At 43.8% G+C, this 19,384-nt stretch overlaps 1 protein-coding gene across 2 annotated transcripts in view; it reads left to right on the top strand.

The window, feature by feature from the left end:
- The first annotated feature begins 13,273 nt into the window (after positions 1-13,273).
- The window catches only part of TMEFF1 (transmembrane protein with EGF like and two follistatin like domains 1), a 109,793-nt gene continuing 103,682 nt past the window's right edge, over positions 13,274-19,384 (top strand). Inside the window, exon 1 of one of the 2 annotated variants that reach the window (XM_055271681.2) lies at positions 13,274-13,908. In XM_055271681.2, the coding sequence (XP_055127656.1) occupies positions 13,707-13,908 (202 nt within the window). In that variant the 5' untranslated portion in view covers positions 13,274-13,706. The remainder of the gene's footprint in view (positions 13,909-19,384) is intronic. The other variant, XR_010120008.1, reaches the window with a different exon arrangement.

Here is a 19,384-nt window from a genome sequence, read left to right as displayed (position 1 = left end):
TAATCAATTGATTATGGCAGATGATTTCTATTGTAAAACAAGGTCTATGTGAAAAACTACTTCAAATGGAAGGAAGTCAGCATTTATTGAACACCTTCTGGTGGGCTTTAGGCATATTTATGTATTATTTCATTTAATTCTTAAAATAGTCTGCAGATGTAAGTAATAATATTCATATTTTATAGAGGAGGAAGTGAAGCCTGGAGAGGTTAAAGTGACTTTTTCAAAATTATGTACCAAAAGTTCTGGAAATGGATAGTGGTGATGGTTGCACAATAATGTGAATGTACTTAATGCCACTGAATTGTACACTTAAAAGTGGTTAAAATGGTAAATTTTGTGTTATGTTTCACCACAAGAAAGAAAAGGAAATCACATAGCTAGTAAATAGCTTAACTAGATTTAGATTCCAAGTCAGTAGGCTTTGATTGGTCTGTTTATGACATGGGAGAAATTCAGCACGCTGATTGGGTGGTTATGTTCATCAAAGATCTGCCAGGAGACTGAGGAGCCTGAAGCAAAAAAAGCAGAGAGAAGAGCTAAGTGAGGTTTTAAGTGTCAGCAATCAGCTAAGATGGCAACCCCAATTCTGTCTGATAGCAAGCTGAGAACCAGTGACCAAGACAAAAAAGAGATCATCAATCAGGTTTGCCATTTAGATTAGTGTTTCTGAAATCTTAGTATGCATACGAATCACCTGGATATCTCATTAAAATGCAGATTTTGATTTAGTAAGTCTGTGATGGGGTGAATTTTGCATTCCTAACAAGCTCCCAGGTGATGGTGATATTGCTGGCCATGGACTAACTGATGCATAGCAAGGATTTAGATCACTCTAACCTCCTCCAAGGCAGTTGTCTAAATGTGGCTTTCAGATCGCTTGCACCAGAGAATCTGGGGTGCTTTCACAGAGCAAATTCCGGGCCCCGTCCTGGACCTACTGAATCGGGATCTCTGAGGTGGGATTGGAATATACACTTGTAACAAGCCGCCCATTTGCTTGTTACGTATATGATGTTTGAGAACCACTGCTAATAGGACATCAACATGTCATCATAATTATAAACCCCTTCACTTGCATACCCATTTCCAGTTTATAAATCCTTTTCACATCCTGTTTTTCCTGTACCTGTACAGCAGGCTGATGAAGCTGATACCATTAGCTCTGCTCTGCAAATGAGGAGAATGACATCTCTAGTCTTAAGTGCTAGACTCAAAGGGTTTCTGACTCCCAGGAAAGCATTCTTATTATTTTGTGGCCTGCTCTACCACTTTACCATATCTTTACTTATACTCCTACACAAATTAGAAGTTCTTTTATGTCTAAAAAGCTTTGCAGAGCAATTTTCTTGCTATGATGCTTTTAAAGATTTCAATCTAATTTAGCACATTAAGCAGCACAGTTTATGCTTATAAGCATAAAGTTATCCAAGGTCATGGCAAAAAAAGTTTGGTGAAGTAATTGAGAAATAGTTTGCACTGAGGTTTTTTTTTAAATCTTTTTTTAACCCTTTACCTACATTTATCAATTGTTAATAGTTTGTTTTCCTCTCTTTTAACCATTTGAAAGGAAGTTACAGAGATCATGACACTTCTAAATATTTCAGCATGTATCTACCAAAAATAAGAAAATTCTCTTAGATTACTATAATCCCATCATCACACCTAAGACAATTAACATTAATTCAGTATCATCTAATAGTCTACACTCAAATTTCTGCAGTTATCTTAATATCTTTTATTGCTGTTTATTTTTTTGGATCCAATTAAGGTTTATTGCATTTGATTGTTTTGCCTCTTTAGTGTAAATAATCTAGAACAAACCTCTCTCCTTTTGTTTTTCGTGACTTTAAATTTATTTTCAAGTCCAGGCCTTGTAAAGTACCCTCACATTCTGAATTTATTTGGGTACTTCCTCGTGATTAGATTCAGGTTTAACTTTGTCAACAAGGGTATCATGTAGATAAATGTCATGAACCTCTGATTGCATCATTTTAGGAGGCACATAATGGCAAGTTGTCCCTAAATTTGATCACCTGGTGGAGGCGGTAGCAGTCAGATCTCTCCATTATAAAGTTACTTTCTTTTTTTTATAACCTGTTTTAATTATATTTCATTCATTTCAAACACAAGGTTATGGATTTGAAACACCCCTGTTCTTCTTTGTTGTTGTTGTTTTGAGACGGAGTCTCACTTTGTCACCCAGGCTGGAGTGCAGTGGCACGATCTCAGCTCACTGCAACCTCCGCCTCCTGGGTTCAAGCGATTCTCCTGCCTCAGCCTCCCGAGTAGCTGGGATTACAGGCCGCGCCACCACGCCTGGCTAATTTTCGTATTTTCAGTAGAGAAAGGGTTTCACCATGTCAGCCAGGCTGATCTCAAACTCCTGACCTCAAGTAATCTGCCTGCCTCGGCCTCCCAAAGTGCTGGGATTACAGGCATGAGCCACTGCTCCTGGCAAAAGTTACTTTCACTCATAGCTAATAAGTTATCTGTGGGGTGATGCTTTGAGACCATGAATATTGTCTCCTTGTAACCTTTCACCCAACGGTTTTGGCATACATTGATGATCCTTATCTGATTCCATTATCTTGTTGAAGATTGCAAAGTAGTGATTAAATCAGTCTTGACCATTTGTCAGCATTCATATGGAAAGAAGGTATGCTGGGTTTGAGAAAATCTGAATTTAGGTTACCTCAAGTCATGCTGGCTACTCAGAAAGCAAAGGCTCCACTTTGCCACATGTTTCTTAAGAGATCATCTCCCTTAGAACTCCTTTGCTGGGGTGGGGAGGAGAGGGGATAGTTTTTCCCTGTGCCAAGGAACACCTACCAGAGAGAAAACTTCCTTCCTCCTCCTAAGCATCACGGCTTTAGGTTGCCTCTCTGGTGTCTTCCTCTGGTGCTGTCCATCTCTCCTAAGCTCTGCTGGGAGAACGTAGAAGCTGTGATCCAGGAATTTCCTCAATAACTCAAAATCCTGACTACAAACCACCTGCAAGAGCCCCCATTCTTTCTACCTTCCTTCTTGTTACAAAGAAGAAAGTGTCTTCTTTTAATAGCCATTTCTTCTATCTGTGCTCTGAATGCCACTCCTTCCTATTTTCTCAAGAATCTCATGCAGGGCAGGTGTGGTGGCTCACGCCTGTAATCCCAGCACTTTGGGAGGCTGAGGCGGGTGGATCATGAGGTCAGGAATTCGAAATCAGCCTGGCCAAAATGGTGAAACCCCATCTCTACTAAAAATCCAAAAATTAGCTGGGTGTGGTGGCGGGCGCGTGTAATCCCAGCTACTCTGGAGACTGAGGCAGAATAATCATTTGAACCTGGGAGGCAGAGATTGCAGTGAGCCAAGATCGTGCCATTGCACTCCAGCTTGGGTGACAGGGTGAGACTCTGTCTCAAAGAAAAAGTCTTATGCAACTGATTATCCTTTTTCCTGTGTTGTTATGTTCAAGTCTCCTCTTGCCCCCTTAATGGATTTTTATCATCACCATTTAAATATTTTATAGTCTTATCTTAAAAGGTATTTTCTTTACCCACAGTCACCTTTAGCTTTGTTTCTCTTCTTCCCTTAACAGCTGAGCTGTCTAAACATTCTGTCTCTACTTCCTACTTCTTTTTTTTTTTTTTTTTTGAGACGGAGTTTCCCTCTTGTTGCCCAGCCTGGAGTGCAGTGGTATGATCCTGGCTCACTGCAACCTCTACCTCCTGGGTTCAAGCAATTATCCTGCCTCAGCCTCCCAAATAGCTGGGATTACAGGTGCCCGCCACCACGCCCAGCTAATTTTTGTATTTTTAGTAGAGATGAGGTTTCACCATGTTGGCCAGGCTGGTCTTGAACTCCTGACCTCAAGTGATTTATCTGCCTTGGCTTCCCAAAGTGCTGGGATTACAGTGAGCCACTGCGCCCAGCCTCTACTTCCTACTTATTACTAAGTTTCAATAAACTCTTTTCTGGATTCTGCTCCTACCACTTTACCACATGGCTTTACTAAGATCACTGATGACTTATAAGTGACTGTATCCATTGGACTCATTTTGCTCTACCTATCAGCAGCATTTGACCAGTTGACCATGTCCTGCTTTTTGAAACACTTTTGTTCCTTGGTCACTATGACTGTGCTCTTTCCTGGGTTCCTTCTGAATTTCCTGACAGTTCTGTCACAGTTTAGTTACCTCTATCAGTGTTCCTCATCTTCAGCCTAGTCCTCTTCTTTCATTTTATAAAATCTCATTAAATCATCACACTCACTTTCATGACTTCAATTAATTTACCCTCTGATGCCTTCCACCTTTATATGCAAAGTATAAATCTCTCTTCTGAGCACCAGGCTTATAAATTCAACTGCTACTGGACACCTCCATCCAGATGCCTCACTGGCCCTTCAAATTCAGTGTGCTTAGAACTAACTAAACTCATCATTTTCTCTCCAAACCTGCTTTTTGTCCAGAGTTTCTATCTTAGTAAACGCCACTGAATCTGGAATTAACTCTTGCTTGACATTTTTTCTTCCTCACCTCCCACATCTTTTCAGTTACCAAGTTCTGCTGATTTTATCTCCTAAATTCAATTAATTTACTTGTCTCCATCTTCCCTAGTCCGAGCCACCATCCTCACTCACCTGGACCATGGTGATAGCCCCCTCATGGTTTCCCTGCATATATTTTGCCTTTCCAATCCATTCTGCACACTGCAGCCCAAATGATTTGTAACAGCTTTGATAAGATGTAATTAACATAACTTACAGTTCACCCATTTAACCAAGTGACCTTTTACAAACACAAATCTGAGCAGGTTATTCCCTGCTTATAATTTTGAAATCAAGTCTGAATCCTTATTCTAGCTTATTTTATTAAATTAATTAATTTATTTTTTTGAGACAGAGTCTTGCTGTGTTGCCCAGGCTGGAGTGCAGTGATGCGATCTTGGCTAACTGCAACCTCCACCTCCCGGGTTCAAGTGATTCTCCTGCCTCAGCCTCCTGAGTAGCTGGGATTACAGGTGCATGCCACCACGCCTGACGAATTTTTTTGTATTTTTAGTAGAGACAGGGTTTCACTGTGTTAGTCAGGATGGTCTTGATCTCCTGTGATCCGCCCGCCTCGGCCTCCCGAAGTGCTGGGATTACAGGCATGAGCCCCGGCGCCTGACCCCTTATTCTAGCTTAAAAAGTCCACATGATCTGCCGCTTGCTTCCTAAAGTCCCCAACTTCATTCTCTGTCATTCACTCTCCAGACTTCATCCACGGTTGCCTTTTCTTTATTTCTTGAACTTGCCATACCCTTTATTCCATTTTTACACGTTGATTTTTTTTCATAGAATACTGTTCCCTCTCTACCCCTTTCTAACTCATCAGTCTTCCCGCCTCAGCTTAAATATCACTACTTCTGGGAAGCTTTCCTTGATACCCCCAGTGCCTGCTATGGTAGGAGTCTGACACATTCACAATCATTTGCAAAAGGCTTTATATTTAAAGTTTGACTTCTCTGTTAGACTATAGAACAGGGATGGTGTTTATCTTGTTCACCTTTGCCTCCTCACTGCCTAACATGGTTGCTTAGGAGATAATGGGCAATCTCTAAATATTGTTGGATGAATGCTGGGTGAATGGGGGTATTGTTACCAAGATGCATGCCCTGCCCTGACCCCTGTTCTCATCATTGTTGAAGTCACCACTACCAAAGCTGCCTTATGGATTATTACTATTGTTCTGTGCTGAGAGAAATAGCTTCAGAAAGCAGTCTTGCTGTTTTACTTTTACATCTCCCTCAATTAGGAAACTAGACTAAGGACTGAATCCAACAGTATTGACCCTTATGCTGAACCCCCAGGCCATTAGACTTTAGGGAATAATTTTTAACTGGGAGGAAGGGAGAATAACTAAAAGTCTGTTGATTCAAGTTCACATGTTCATATACAGATGAGTTGATAAATACAGTAATGGATGCATGGATACACACATGTAAATGTGCATGTACAAACACAGGGCCCAGCTGTCATACTCCAATATGCATGCATACGCACTCTCACAGAGGCAACCTGATATATACTCACTCCTTACATATGTACACAGAGTAAAATGACATATGCTTGCCACTTATGCATATGTGCAGAGGCAAGCTGATACACTCATTACATATGTACACACAGGCAAATGACATATGGTCAATACATATGTATACATATAGAGGCAAGCTGACATACTTAAACACACACAGTGGTAAAATGTAATTATTTAGTTCCATTTGACTCACTGTAATTCCTCCAGGTACCTAGCTCTTTGCTTTATCTTTCTTTCATGATTCTTGGCTCAGTAGATGCCATTCTCAAGTTCCCAGGCTCTTGGCTGAAACATCTTGTTCTTCCTTTTGACCCACCTGGCTTTTTATCAGAACTTTTCCTCCCAGCAGCTTGGCTACCTCTGCCAGTTACCAGGCTGCCGTCCTACAGGCCTCTCTAGTACCCAGCCAGCCCAGATGAGCTCTTTTCACTGTTGACTTTAACCTTTTGGGTTTTGATTCAAAGTATAGGCTTTGGATTCAAAGTATAGGCTTTGGAGCTAGACAGACCTGGCCCCAGCCTTGTTGCCCATTAACTATGTAACCTTGGGCAAATTACCTAATCTTACCAAACCTCAGCTTTCTCATCTATACAGTTAAGATAATAGTAGTACCTTCTCAGGCCAGGCATAGTGGCTTACACCTATAATCCTAGCACTCTGGGAGGCTGAGATGGGAGGATCACTTGAGGCCAAGTGTTCAAAACCAGCCTGGGCAACATAGTGAGACCCTCATCTCTTAAAAAAAATAAAAAAATTAGCCAGGCATGATGGTGCATACCTATAGTCATAGCTATTCAAGAGGCTAAGGCTGGAGGATTGCTTGAGCCCAGGGTTCAAGGTTACAGTGAGCTCTGATCACATCACTGCACTCCAGCCCGAGTGACAGACTGTGACCCTGTCTCTAAAAAAAAACAAAAAACAAAAAACAAAAAAACACAAAAAGTCTAGGTTTTTGGTTGTATTATATTAGATAATACATGTGGAGCTCTTAGTCTGGTATATAAGTACAGTTAATGACAACTGCCACTAACAATAACTAACATTTATCACATGGTTACTATGCGACTCCTACTTCTAGCTAATGATTTACTGAGTACTTATGATGTAGTAAGCATGGTTCTAAGCATTTCACATCTATGAACCCATTTTATTCTTACAACAACATTATGAAGCAGATAAAAATTTTATCTCCATGTTGCAGATTATCAAACTGAGGCACCAAGAAGTTAAATAATTTGGCCAAGGTCATATTGCCAGCAAACAGCAGAGCTAAGATGCAAACCCAGATAGTTTGGTTCCAGAGCCTACACTCGTAATTACTGTGCTATACCTCCTACTTCCATTTACATGTGATTGTCTTTCTCAGAGAAGCTATTTCTTTGGTAACACTCCTTTATGACCTAAAACCCTTGGAGAAATTTTTGGATTGTGGCTGAAAATTTCCATTTGCTGAAAGATCAAGAAGAATCTTACTTCTGTATTCAGAGCAATGCTGAACAACTGAATGACAAGAAGACCTGCAGGAAAAACCCAGAGATGCCTCCTCAGTTTCTCTATCCACTCACAGGGACTGTTTGGGTGAGAAGTGACAATTATAGTAATGAAGCCTGTTCTCCTTCAGGCAGAGTTAGGATATCATTCTGCATTCCCATAGCACTTTTGTTCTGTAACCCTTGCCTTCTTGGCTTCTACCTTCTATGTAATTGAGGACCATTCAGGGGAAGTGGATAAGAATAAGTGATTCCAACTGAAGTCCCTACCAATGTCATCACAAGAATCTCTGAATATAATCACAAGAAACCCAATGAAATCTCCTGACACACTTGCAAGATGGTCAGGATGGCTTGTGAAGACTCTTTGGTGCCTGCAGTCTTGATAATGCCAATTTTTTGCTTCATCATGTGTCAGATGATGATGCTTCTCCATCTTCTCCTGCTAGTGATGCGGTGAGGCTTTACTGTCAGAATGAACCTGATGACTCCAACTTCTTCACCTTGTGGCCTTGGGTACTTGACCTCATGCTTTGTTTTTTCATCTATAAAATGGAACTAATACTTACCAAAAAGGTGGGTGGGAAGATTAATGACAACAAATGCGAAGTGCCTGGGACATAGGCATACCTGGGCCATAGCAGGTCCTCGGTGTATTATTATCATGGCTCAATCCAACAATTATTCTCTCCCACTGACATTATTATTATTATCAGATCTCCCCTATTAGACCATAAGCTCTGTGAGAATCAGAGACTTTGTTTTGTTCACTGCTGTTTCTCTGTATCTAGCACAGTGCCTAGATCATACTGGGTGCTCAGTAAATATTTGTTGAATCAATAAATGAAGTCCAAAATAAGTTGACCTTGTTTTTTGTTTTTGTTTTTTTTTTTTTGAGATGGAGTTTCGCTCTTGTTGCCCAGGCTGGAGTGCAGTGGCGCAGTCTTGGCTCACTGCAACCTCCGCCTCTCGGTTACAAGCGATTCTTCTGCCTCAGCCTCCCGAGTAGCTGGGATTACAGGCGCCTGCCACCATGCCTGTCTAATTTTTTGTAATTTTAGTAGAGGCGGGGTTTCACCACGTTGGCCAGGCTGGTCTCGAACTCCTGACCTCAAGTGATGCGCCCACCTCGGCCTCCCAAAGTGCTGGGATTACAGGCGTGAGCCACCGTGCCCGGCCGACCTTGCTTTTTTAGGTTCTTACTAAACTGGCTGGCATTCAGATGCTCTTACTCACAGGGAAGTGTTCCCTCTGCCTGGAGCACTCCCTCTTCACCTGGTTAACTTCTGCTCCTCCTTCTGATCTTAGCACAAGCATCACTCCTTTAGGGAAACCTCTCTGACCTTCTCTTTCATAGCATTTGTTAACAATATTGCAATTTTAATTTTATTTGTATAACTGTTTGACTAATATTTGACTGTAAACTTCCTAAGGACAGGGACCAGGTCTGTTGTACTTACCATTGTATATTCCCAGGCACTAGCAGTAGACCTTCAGTACAAATATGTTGAATGAATAAATAACATATCAATTTTACAAAGACCCCCCCAACTAGAAATTGGGGTCCAGTTTCACAAATTGGATCAGAGATCAACCCCAGGCTTTGCCAGTGCTGCACCATAAATCATTGCTTTCCTGTTTCTGGGTCAAGCACTGTGACTCTCTCCTACTGGGGCCAATTTGTCAGTCCCAAAGTGTCTCATTACTGTTTATCAGGACTTCGTTATGCAGCTGGACCCTCCAGCAGGAGGTCTAGGAAAGCCAGGATATTGGTAGGGCTGGGAGTATGGGATGGGATTTGCCATTTACATCTACCCCACCCTCAATCCATTTATATTTAGTATTTATCACACTGAGTTGTAGTTGTTAATTTTCAGGTGTCTCCTTCTCTCCCACACAGTGAGGGCAGGATCTCTTGCCCACAGAGGCTACTCTGGTGTGCTGCGAATGCTCATAAGGGTTTCTTGAAGGAATGCAATGTTTTCCATGAGTGAAGCTTAACTGAGAACAGAAATCAACTCATAAGAGAGGGCACTACCTCTGGCATTTTTTTTTAAACCTGAGCCAATAAATCCCTTTTTGTTTACCGTAACTTGGATTGGGGTTTTCTGTTACTTGGAACTGAAAACATTCTGGTAGAGCATAACTAATGATGTTCAATATAAGATCGCTGATAGATTTTTGTTTAAAAATATTCACTTCCTATTTACTCCCTCTCACTTACCTCCATAAGAAGAATAAACTTCCCTATCCCTTGTCTTTGAGCTCAGCTATAGGACTGATCTTAGCCAGTGAGATTTTAGCAGACATATACAAGCAGTGTGTAAAAAGTGCTAGCACAGTTGGGTATGCCCCCTTGTACCACTGCCATCTCCGTGACAAGAGTTCCTCCTGGGTCCCATCCCCAGAATGAATACTAGAATAGTGAACCAGAGCTCAACCAGCACATAGGAGCCAAACCCAGCTGAACCTGTATCTTGAAGCAAAGCCATCCACCCACGCCTAGTCTAGATCAACCAGCCAACCCCCAGCCAACCTCTAGACCTATGAGAAATGAATGCTCCTTGTGGCATGCTGTTGAGATTTTATGGTGGTTTGTTAGGGAGCAATAGCTGACTGATCAAGGTTAGGTCAGGGTTTTCCAAACTTGGCAGTGCATCTGAATTACCTAGACAACTTTAAAATAAATAAGAGATACTTGGGCATCACCTAGACTGTTTGGAGTACTGTTCAATCTACATTCTTTTAAAATTCTCTGGGTGGTTTTTATGTAGTGAGTCCCACAGCCTTTTGCTATCTGATATTTTGGGGTCACCAGTATTAAAGCATGTCATGGGTGTTACATTAATTCACCTGTAACAACGTTTTCCCTCTCTGAGATTATATGATCAAAGTCAGACAAATTCTGTTTCTGAAGCAGAGTTCAAGAAATCTGGGTTGAATTTGTGTTAGCTGATTTGGGGAAAGATGCAGATGTAAATTAATTTGTGACTTATGGCCCCAGGATTTTTTTTTTTTTTTTTGCTTGCTCTGTTGCCCAGTGCCCAGGTGGAAGTACAGTGGCATGATCATAGCTCACTTGTAACCTTGAACTCCTGGGCTCAAGTGATCCTCTCATCTCAGCCTCCTGAATAGCTAAGACTAAAGGTGCACGCCACCACGCTGGCTAATTAATTTTTTTTTTTTTTTTTGTAGAGACAAGGTCTCACTATGTTGTTCAGGCTGGTCTCGAACTCCTGGCTTCAAGCAATCCTCCTGCCTCGGCCTCAGAAAGTGCTGAGATTACAAATGTGAGCCGCCCACCCCCGCCGATTTTTTGCTTTTTATTTAATGGTTGACTTCTCTTACTATTTCTGCCTGGACTATGGCGAGCAGTGAAATGAAAATTCAAGGCAGAATACTGGGGCTTGGAGAGCCAAGACACGGGTCAGGAACGAAGCATGGAAGAGGTCAAGCTTAGCCGAGAAGCTGCTGAAGGTCTGAGAAGAAGCCTTAGCTGTGGCTTAGCAGTTAGGAACCTGAGATCCCACAGGATTCAGGAAAGCCAGAAGTTCAATTTTAGTTGTAACATTTGGCATGCCACTAACAGTTTAGAGGTGTGAGGTGAGTCTTAATAAAATGTTAAAAAATGTGAATTTATTTGTATAAAAAGTATGATGAAAGTACAATTTAAAAGAAAGTAGTTTTTTTTTTTTTTGAGACAGAGTCTTGTGATCATGCCATTGCATCCCAGCCTGGGTGACAAAGTGAGACCCTGTTAAAAAAAAAAAAAAAAGATAAAAATTTTTCATTGAAAAAAATTCAGATCACACAGAAAAATATAAAGAACAGGTAATTATAGGCAATTATTACTCATAAGCTGGTCTTTCAGACATAACCACTGTTAATATATTGCTGTATAGTATTCTTCACTTTTTCTCCTATGGATGTGTACACATTATATATATTCTAGAAAAATAGGGTTTTCCTATTACTCATTAGTATCCTGCTTTTTCCAAGTCAGTAAACGCTAACCTAATTATCATCATTGTTAAAGCTGCATAATATTCCGTTGTACTAAGAGGTACCGTACTTTTAGTCCCCACTGATGGACATTTAAGTTATAAAGGCTGTGACGAACATCCTAATGTATACATTTTTGTGTGCTTATCCAGTTATCCTTTAGATAAATTCCAATAAATGGAATTGCTAGATTAAAGAGTAAACATATTTTAAAGGTTTTTCGATACGTAGTCAAATTGCCCTCCTAAAATGTATAAATTAGTAGTGCTCAGTCTGCCAATTCTTTTAACTCTTGTTAATCATCCAAAGGGAAAATAATTCTGTGTGTGTGTGTGTGTGTATGTGTGTGAGATGGAGTTTTGCTCTTGTTGCCCAAGCTGGAGTGAAATAGTGCGATCTCTGCTCACTGCAACCTCCACCTCCCGGGTTCAAGCGATTCTCCTGCCTCAGCCTCCTGAGTAGCTGGAATTACAGGCTTTACAGGTGCGTGCCACCACGCCCGGCTAATTTTTTCTGTTTTTAGTAGAAACGGGTTTCACCATGTTAGCCAGGCTGGTTTCGAATTCCTGACCTCAGGTGATCCGCCCACCTCGGCCTCTAAAAGTGCTGGGATTACAGGTGTGAGCCACTGCCTCTGGCCAGAGTTTTGTGGTTTTAATCTTTTATTACTAGTGGGTTCAAATCTATTTTCATGTATTTATTGTCTGTACTTTTTGTGAATAAGAGTCAAGCTTCCTATTTTTCTATTATGTCAACTTTTTCTTCTTGACATATACCTTCATATTAAGTATATTGTTTCATATTTGCACTGAAGACATTTTTCCTAATGTGGCTTTACTTGTGGTGGCTTTTCACACATTTCTTAATTTTATGAATCAAATTGATCAGTTTTTCAATGAGACTTAAAATTCCTTCTGGGGTGGGATGCAATAGAATGAAAAAGGCAGAGGACTTTCACACAATTCAGTCCATGATCTTAGTACCTATGTCTAGGTATCACCTAGCAGGATGTGGTAGGAAGAGCACTGGACTGGGAGTCAGATCACCATGGGTCCCTACTTCCTCATCTGTAGAATGGAGATAAGAATGAAAACTCCCTCCGAGGCCTGTAAAAAAATAATTTAAGATAATGCACATAAAGAGCTTTCACCAGGCCTTGTATATTAGAAAATCCTTTCTAAATCTCAGCTTTTGTTAGGGGGAGAGGGCAATACAGACTTTTGTAAAACTATTTTCACTCAGTTGTATGTGAGTCTATGGGAATGAGATGGGGATGAGGAACCTAGAAATGTAACCATTCACCCAACATCTCTGAGAACTGCATGGCTAGAGTCAGAACTTGGGCTCCCATCCTGGTCCTGCCCATTTCTTGGTATGCAACCTTGGGCAAGTCACATTTACCTCTTCCGTGACTCAGTTTCTTCCACCTAAAAACTATTATAGATATATGACAGACCACCTGCCCTCATTCCCAGCCCTGCTGCTGGGCGAAGGAAACGCTTCAAAAACCGCTCACAAAGGGCGGCAAACAAGTCTGTTATGGTGCTGCCTACCGCCAAGGGGTGGCCCCAACCCCGGCCCCCGCGCCCCTGCCCCTGCCCTGCCGCAGGAACAATAGCTCCCCTGGAGGCCGCGCCGGCCGCAGCCGGGGGCGGAGCTGTCGGCGCAGGAGCTGGGGGTGTGCGCGGGGCGGGGTCGCAGCCACCCCTCCCGCCGGCGGCTCCGTCACGCGCCCCTCACCGGGCGGGCCGGGGTCTTTGTGACGCGGTGGCAACGGCCACGGACACAAAGGGAAGGCGAGGAGTCGAGCAAGAGGCTGGGCCTGCCTCCGGACCGCGACCCCCGCCCGCCGCGCGCGCGCCCGCTCGCTCCCCTCGTCGCGGTCTCCCCCACGCCGGCTCGCACCCTCGCGCGCACCCTTGCGCGCCCGCGACCCTCGGACGCGCCCAGACCCACCGACTCCGTCCCGAGCGCCGCGGGCCCGGGCCTGGCGGGCGCTGCGGGTGGGGCGGGGATGCTGACGGGCTGCTCCCCGGCTCAGCGGCGCGGCTGCTAGGAGGCACCGAGGCAGCGGCGGGGCTCTGGGCGCGCGGCTGGATGCCCCCGGCCTGCGGCTCCCTGCGCTTCCCGCCGTCCAGGGGCACCAGCCATGGGCGCCGCGGCAGCTGAGGCGCCGCTCCGGCTGCCTGCCGCGCCTCCGCTCGCCTTCTGCTGCTACACGTCGGTGCTTCTGCTCTTCGCCTTCTCTCTGCCCGGGAGCCGTGCGTCCAACCAGCCCCCGGGTGGTGGCGGCGGCGGCGGCGGCGGCGGGGACTGTCCCGGCGGCAAAGGCAAGAGCATCAACTGCTCAGGTAGGACCGGTCGGAGCCGGCCCTAGGTCTCCCCACCCCTCCGTTGCCGCCCCCCTGCTGGTCCCTGCGGTCGGCCGGGCTGGGAAAGACCCCGTCGTGGGGGTCCCAGGGAGCTGGGCCCGAGGGTGAGCGAGGGCGGAGGGCAGGGCGCGAGCGTGCGGTGTGGCTTGGGGACCGGCGCTGGGGATGGGAGTGGCCGTGGGTGCGTCCGAGTGTGTCGAGTGGCTGGGCGAGGGCGGCCCGGCGTGCGGGGAGGCGGTGGGGCCGGGGTCGGCGAGGCTGAGCGGCCGGCAGGGGCTCCCGGTGTGGTCGTGGGTGTGCTCGCGGGAGCGCGTGTTTGTGTTGTGAAGGCTCAGGGGAGGGAGGGCGGCCCCAGGCAGGGATCTGTGTGTGTGTGCGGAGTGCGATGGGTGGGAGACGGCAAGGGGCTGGGCGGGGTGAGGCCAGGGGAGTGACCATGTGCTGATGTGCTGGGGAGGTTCTTCCTTAAGGCAGTGGGGTTTCGGGAGTGGGGGTCGTGTGGATAAAGGGCACGGGTTGCCTTGAGGACGCTGTTTGGCGATGCAGAGTGACTGTGTGTGTGTGTGTGTGCGTGTGCGCGCGCGCGTGTGTGTGTTCTTTGGGTTCTGAGATGGGATCTGGGGCCTTAGAGTGACCTCCAGTCTGTGGATATGAGCAGGGAAAGTCTCAGGGCCCAGGAAGTGACCCTCTGTTTTCGTGTGTTGTGTGTGTGTGAAGCCTGGGGCTCAGTTAGTCACCCTGGGGTATGCATTGAAGAGGAGGGATGGGTGCCTTGTAGCGAACCCCATTTGTGTCTTTTCAAAGGGGAGGGGGCTTGGGAGTCATCATCCTGTGTAGGGTTTGGGTGTAGAAAGAGGAAATTAGGTCTCAGGGAATGCCCTTGTGTAGCAAGGTGTAACCCTGGGTTATTAAAGTGGTGTGGAAAGAGAGAATTGGGTCCCAGGGAAGATGTCGTGCCTGTGTGTGTGTGTGTTTTGCGAGAGGGCCTGGATACTGGCAGCAGTGGGAGCAAGGGAGTGACCTCTCCCCTCTCTCCAAGGCCGCTTGTCCCCCCACAGCTGTTGGAAACAAAGAGCTTGCTGGGGCTTTAATGGGTAACACTGGGGAGGAGGGTCCCAGCGGTAAAGTTCCTCTTCATTTCTAAAGGGGTCCCAGAGGCGCAGAAGGATTATGGCCCCGGGGCAAAGAGAGGCATTCAGGTCTCATTTTTTGAGTGGAGGGTCCTCTTGGAGCTGGCCTAGTAGATGCTAGTGATCATAAGGCACATCCTTGCTAACTTGCCCGTTTATCAATTCTGGACCCTTCTCTTGTCTTCTTTAAACCAAGGTGGAGTAGGGGAGGAAGGAGGAACATAAGGCCACTGGGAATCTGCCGGACAACCTTTATACCTTTGGGCTCTTGAAGGGGCATTATTTCTGGAAGAGTGAGAAAGGAGCAAGAGAGTTTCAGCGCAGATGCTTATGCTACCCTAGATGAAGCAAGCCTTTGGCCTGCTATTTAGGTTTGAAGGCCTTAAATCTTTTAATAATTTTCATATGGTAATGTTTTATGAGGGGAATGGCAGTTTTGAGCACAGTAAACAATAGCATGCCCATTAAAAGCATTTCCATCCGTGAGAAAACTTTTCCTTTATTTTTCTGATGTTGAACGGGATATGGGGTAATGCTTTAATTACATAATCATACTTTAAGAATAAAAACCAGTTGCATATTAGAGTGCCTTTTTATGTAACACATATTATCAAACTTGTAAGTGATCACACCATGTCAATATTTTTCCAGCTAATGTGTCCCGGGTATTTGTTCTTGCTAAGCTAATTTGTTCTTAGCAAAATACAGTGTGTGTTGATGGGATGTTTCTGTGTGTACTTTCTAACTTGCATAGTTCAAGTCTTAAGAAAGGAAATAAAAGAAATAGAGGGATGGATACCCCTGAGGATGCGGGTTGGTGATGCAGAGCGACTGTGTGTGTGCGTGTGTGTGTGTGTTTGTGTGTGTGTGTGTCTTGGGTTCTAAGATGGAATGTAGGGGCTTGGAGTGACCTCGGGTATGGGCAGGGAAGTCCCAGGGCCCGAGAAGTGAACCTGTATTTTTGTGTGTTGTGTGTGTGTGAAGCCTGGGGCTTAGTTAGTCACCCTGGGGTACTATGCATTGAAAAGGAGAGGTGGGTGATACGTGGTGTGGGAAAAAGGGGACTGATCTAGGGGCCATGGCCCTTGTTAAGCAGCTGTGTAATTTGGGGCAAGTTACTTAATTTCTCTTAGTTTCCTTTTAAAAAAGAGACTTGGATTTAGTAATATCTGAGTCTTCTTTCAAGCGTATTTATCACTGATATAAATGTCAATAAATTAAGCTGATCAAATAAAATGTTTTCTAGCAGTGAGATATACTTGAATAACTGGGTCTAAAGCTAGAGTTTTAACTAAGTGATACTTGTAGATTCTTGTAACTTTTTAGGATGAAGATTTGGGAACAATTCATATGGAAAAAAAATTTTTTTAGTTAGTAAGTTTGAGAACCATAGTAATACAGTCTGGACACACACATCTATTAATGCAGCTCGAAATTGTGCACAGTTTGTTTAGTAGCTTTTATTATCTAGGTATCCCCACACAAACTGAAGTTTACTATGTCATTTTTTTTTTTTTTTTTTTTTTGAGATGGAGTCTCACTCTGTCACCCAGGCTAGAGTGCAGTGGTGCAGTCCTGGCCGACTGCAACCTCTGGCTCCTGGGTTCAAGTGATTCTCCTGCCTCAGCCTCCCGAGTAGCTGGGACTACAGATGCCCACCACCACACCCGGCTAATTTTTTTGTATTTTTAGTAGGGATGGGGTTTTACCATGTTGGCCAGGCTGATCTTGAACTCCTGACCTCAAGTGATCTGCCCGCCTTGGCCTGCCAGTGTTGGAATTACAGGTGTGAGCCAATGTGCCTGGCCTATTTCAGTTTTAAAACTAAATACAGCCCTGGATTCCCTGTAGATATTGATTTTTGGTTTTGGACCATCATTTCAGCCTACTGTGACCTTTCTGGAGCTGATTCGGTCAGGCTGTGTGTGTTGGGTCACTCAGGTTTTTTTCACTTGCAAATGTGAAGAGCAGTTCTATGGCTTCATTAAATTAATAGAAGTTGTCTAGATTGTGAAAAAGGATGGAACCCTGCGACATATTACTGGAGACTTTCTACCAACTTGGTTGATGTTGTTGCGTTAGTCAACCAGATGTTCAACTAGCTATGCATCCTGTTAGTTGAATTTAACAGAGTTTCGAGCTTCTGCTGTTCAACATTTTCCCATTTTGTTCACCAGCCTATTATTTAAAAGATTCTTTCAGATTGTCTTGTTAGATTGTTATGTATGTATATCATCCTGTCATCCTCCCTTTTTCCATTTTAGTAATCCTGTTAAATAAAAAGCACATGTTGTATAGCCTGCCTTAATAAAGAGCTGATGGTGGCATTCTCATTTTACTGTATTCAAAAACTTATTTATCCATTTTAAAATTTTTCAGCAGTTACATGTCAGATTTACCCATAGATGTTTTTCTGGATCTGCATTCCGCCTTTTTTTTTTTTTTTGAGATGGAGTCTTGCTCTGTCGCCCAGGCTGGAGTGTAGTGGCATGGTCTCGGCTCACTGTAACCTCTGCCTCCCAGGTTCAAGCAATTCTCCTGCCTCAAGCCTCCCGAGTAGCTGGGACTACAGGCACACACCACCATGCCTGGCTAATTGTTTGTATTTTAGTAGAGACGGGGTTTCACTGTGTTGCCCATTCTGGTCTCTAACTCCTGAGCTCAGGCAATCCCCCTACCTTGGCCTTCCAAAGTGCTAGGATTACAGGCATGAGCCACTGCGCCCGGCCTGCATTTCCCCTTTTTTGAAATTTGAGCATGTGTTTATTTTTATTTATTTTATTTCTGGTCTTCTGGCACCTTGTCAAGGTAGCTTAGATAATTTGTGGTAGTTTTTAAGGCAGATGTAAAAAGTTTTTTCAGCATCATGGAGTGTGAGTTGTTTGGATCAGAAAGCATATTCTTTTGAACTAGCTCTGTATTCTGTTACTGTCCCCCATCCATGTCACTTACCTTAGAAGTTGGTTTCCTTTTATCAGATTTCTGACCTCCCTAGCTTGAAGATCATGCTTCTCGATGAAGATGAAGCACAGGGAATTGGCCCTGTTGTCTCTTGATATTGCATCTTCCCTAAGTAGTGAGCCTTTGGTTTATCTCTTCTTGTTCTCAACAAGACTTTTTTTTTTGTTTGTTTGTTTGTTTGAGAGAGGGTCTCATTCCTGTCACCCAGGCTGATGTGTAGTGATGCAATCTCAGCTTACTGCATCCTCAACTTCTTGGGCTCAGGTGATTCTCAGCCTCCTGAGCAATTGGGACTACAGGTGTGTGCCACCACACTTGGCTAATTTTTTGTCTTTTTAGTAGAGACAGGGCTTCGCCATGATGCCCAGGCTGGAACAAGACTTTTTTTTGGTTGTCCTCTTGCCCCAGTTCTCCACTCATTCTGGACTTTAGATATTGCGATTAAAAGAAAAGCTTCGATTTTATATCTTTTTTATTTATGCTTATATATTTTAAAAGCTAACTTACCAGAAAGTTCCCAGTTATCCAAAGAGAAAAAGAGCTTGGAAATACATGACATATGTGAAGAAAGATAAACTTGAATTTAGGAGACCAGGTAACCTTAGACTGACTTTTTTTGTTTTTCATTTGTAAAATGAAGACGATGATGGTCCTTTTTGGCTCTAGGATATTTGAGAAGAACAAATGAGGCTAACCACGTGGGGCATTTCTAGCTTAGGGAATACGGTTAAAGAGGTAGAAGAACATACTGAGAGACCAGTAAGTGGCATTTGGCGATAGATATAAGGTAGAGAATTTGAAATGGGTTTTAACTTCTAGTTAATGGGTCCTCTGGATTGTTATGTGGTGGTAGGAATGGTATTAATGGACGATATAAATGTCAGATTATGAGAAGTGCCTTATTTGTGGCAATTCAGGATTCTCGGGAATAACAAGTGAATTTTCCTAATTAATGGGGAATCTCGGGCAGGGCTTTTTTTCCTTCTAGATCCCTGATGTGTAAAATGTGGATAGATAATAATTAATTTAGCAAACCTTCATTGAATACTGCGTAGTGTAATCTAATATACTGGATGTTAAGGGAAATATATGAGAAGGCTTCCCTGCTTTCAAGGGCCTTATAATCTTACAAAGGTGGTTAGCCTCTTACAGATATATACAGTGGAAGTTTATGTTTAACACACCTGGGCTTGCTTTCCCACAGCATTCCCCATCAATAAGCATTTATTGAGCACGAAGAAGATAGGATTTTTTAAAAGGGGTACAGTTAAGTGGATTTGTGTATATTCACAAAATTGTACAACTGTCACCACTCTCTAATTCCAGAAAGTTTTCATTATCCCAAAAAGAAACCCCATACCTAT

Source organism: Symphalangus syndactylus, chromosome 3 (genome assembly GCF_028878055.3).
Source record: "Symphalangus syndactylus isolate Jambi chromosome 3, NHGRI_mSymSyn1-v2.1_pri, whole genome shotgun sequence".
In the NCBI taxonomy this organism is placed as follows: Eukaryota; Metazoa; Chordata; class Mammalia; order Primates; family Hylobatidae; genus Symphalangus; species Symphalangus syndactylus.
The sequence above is the reverse complement of the archived record's forward strand: the minus strand, read 5'-3'. Positions and strand labels throughout refer to the sequence as shown.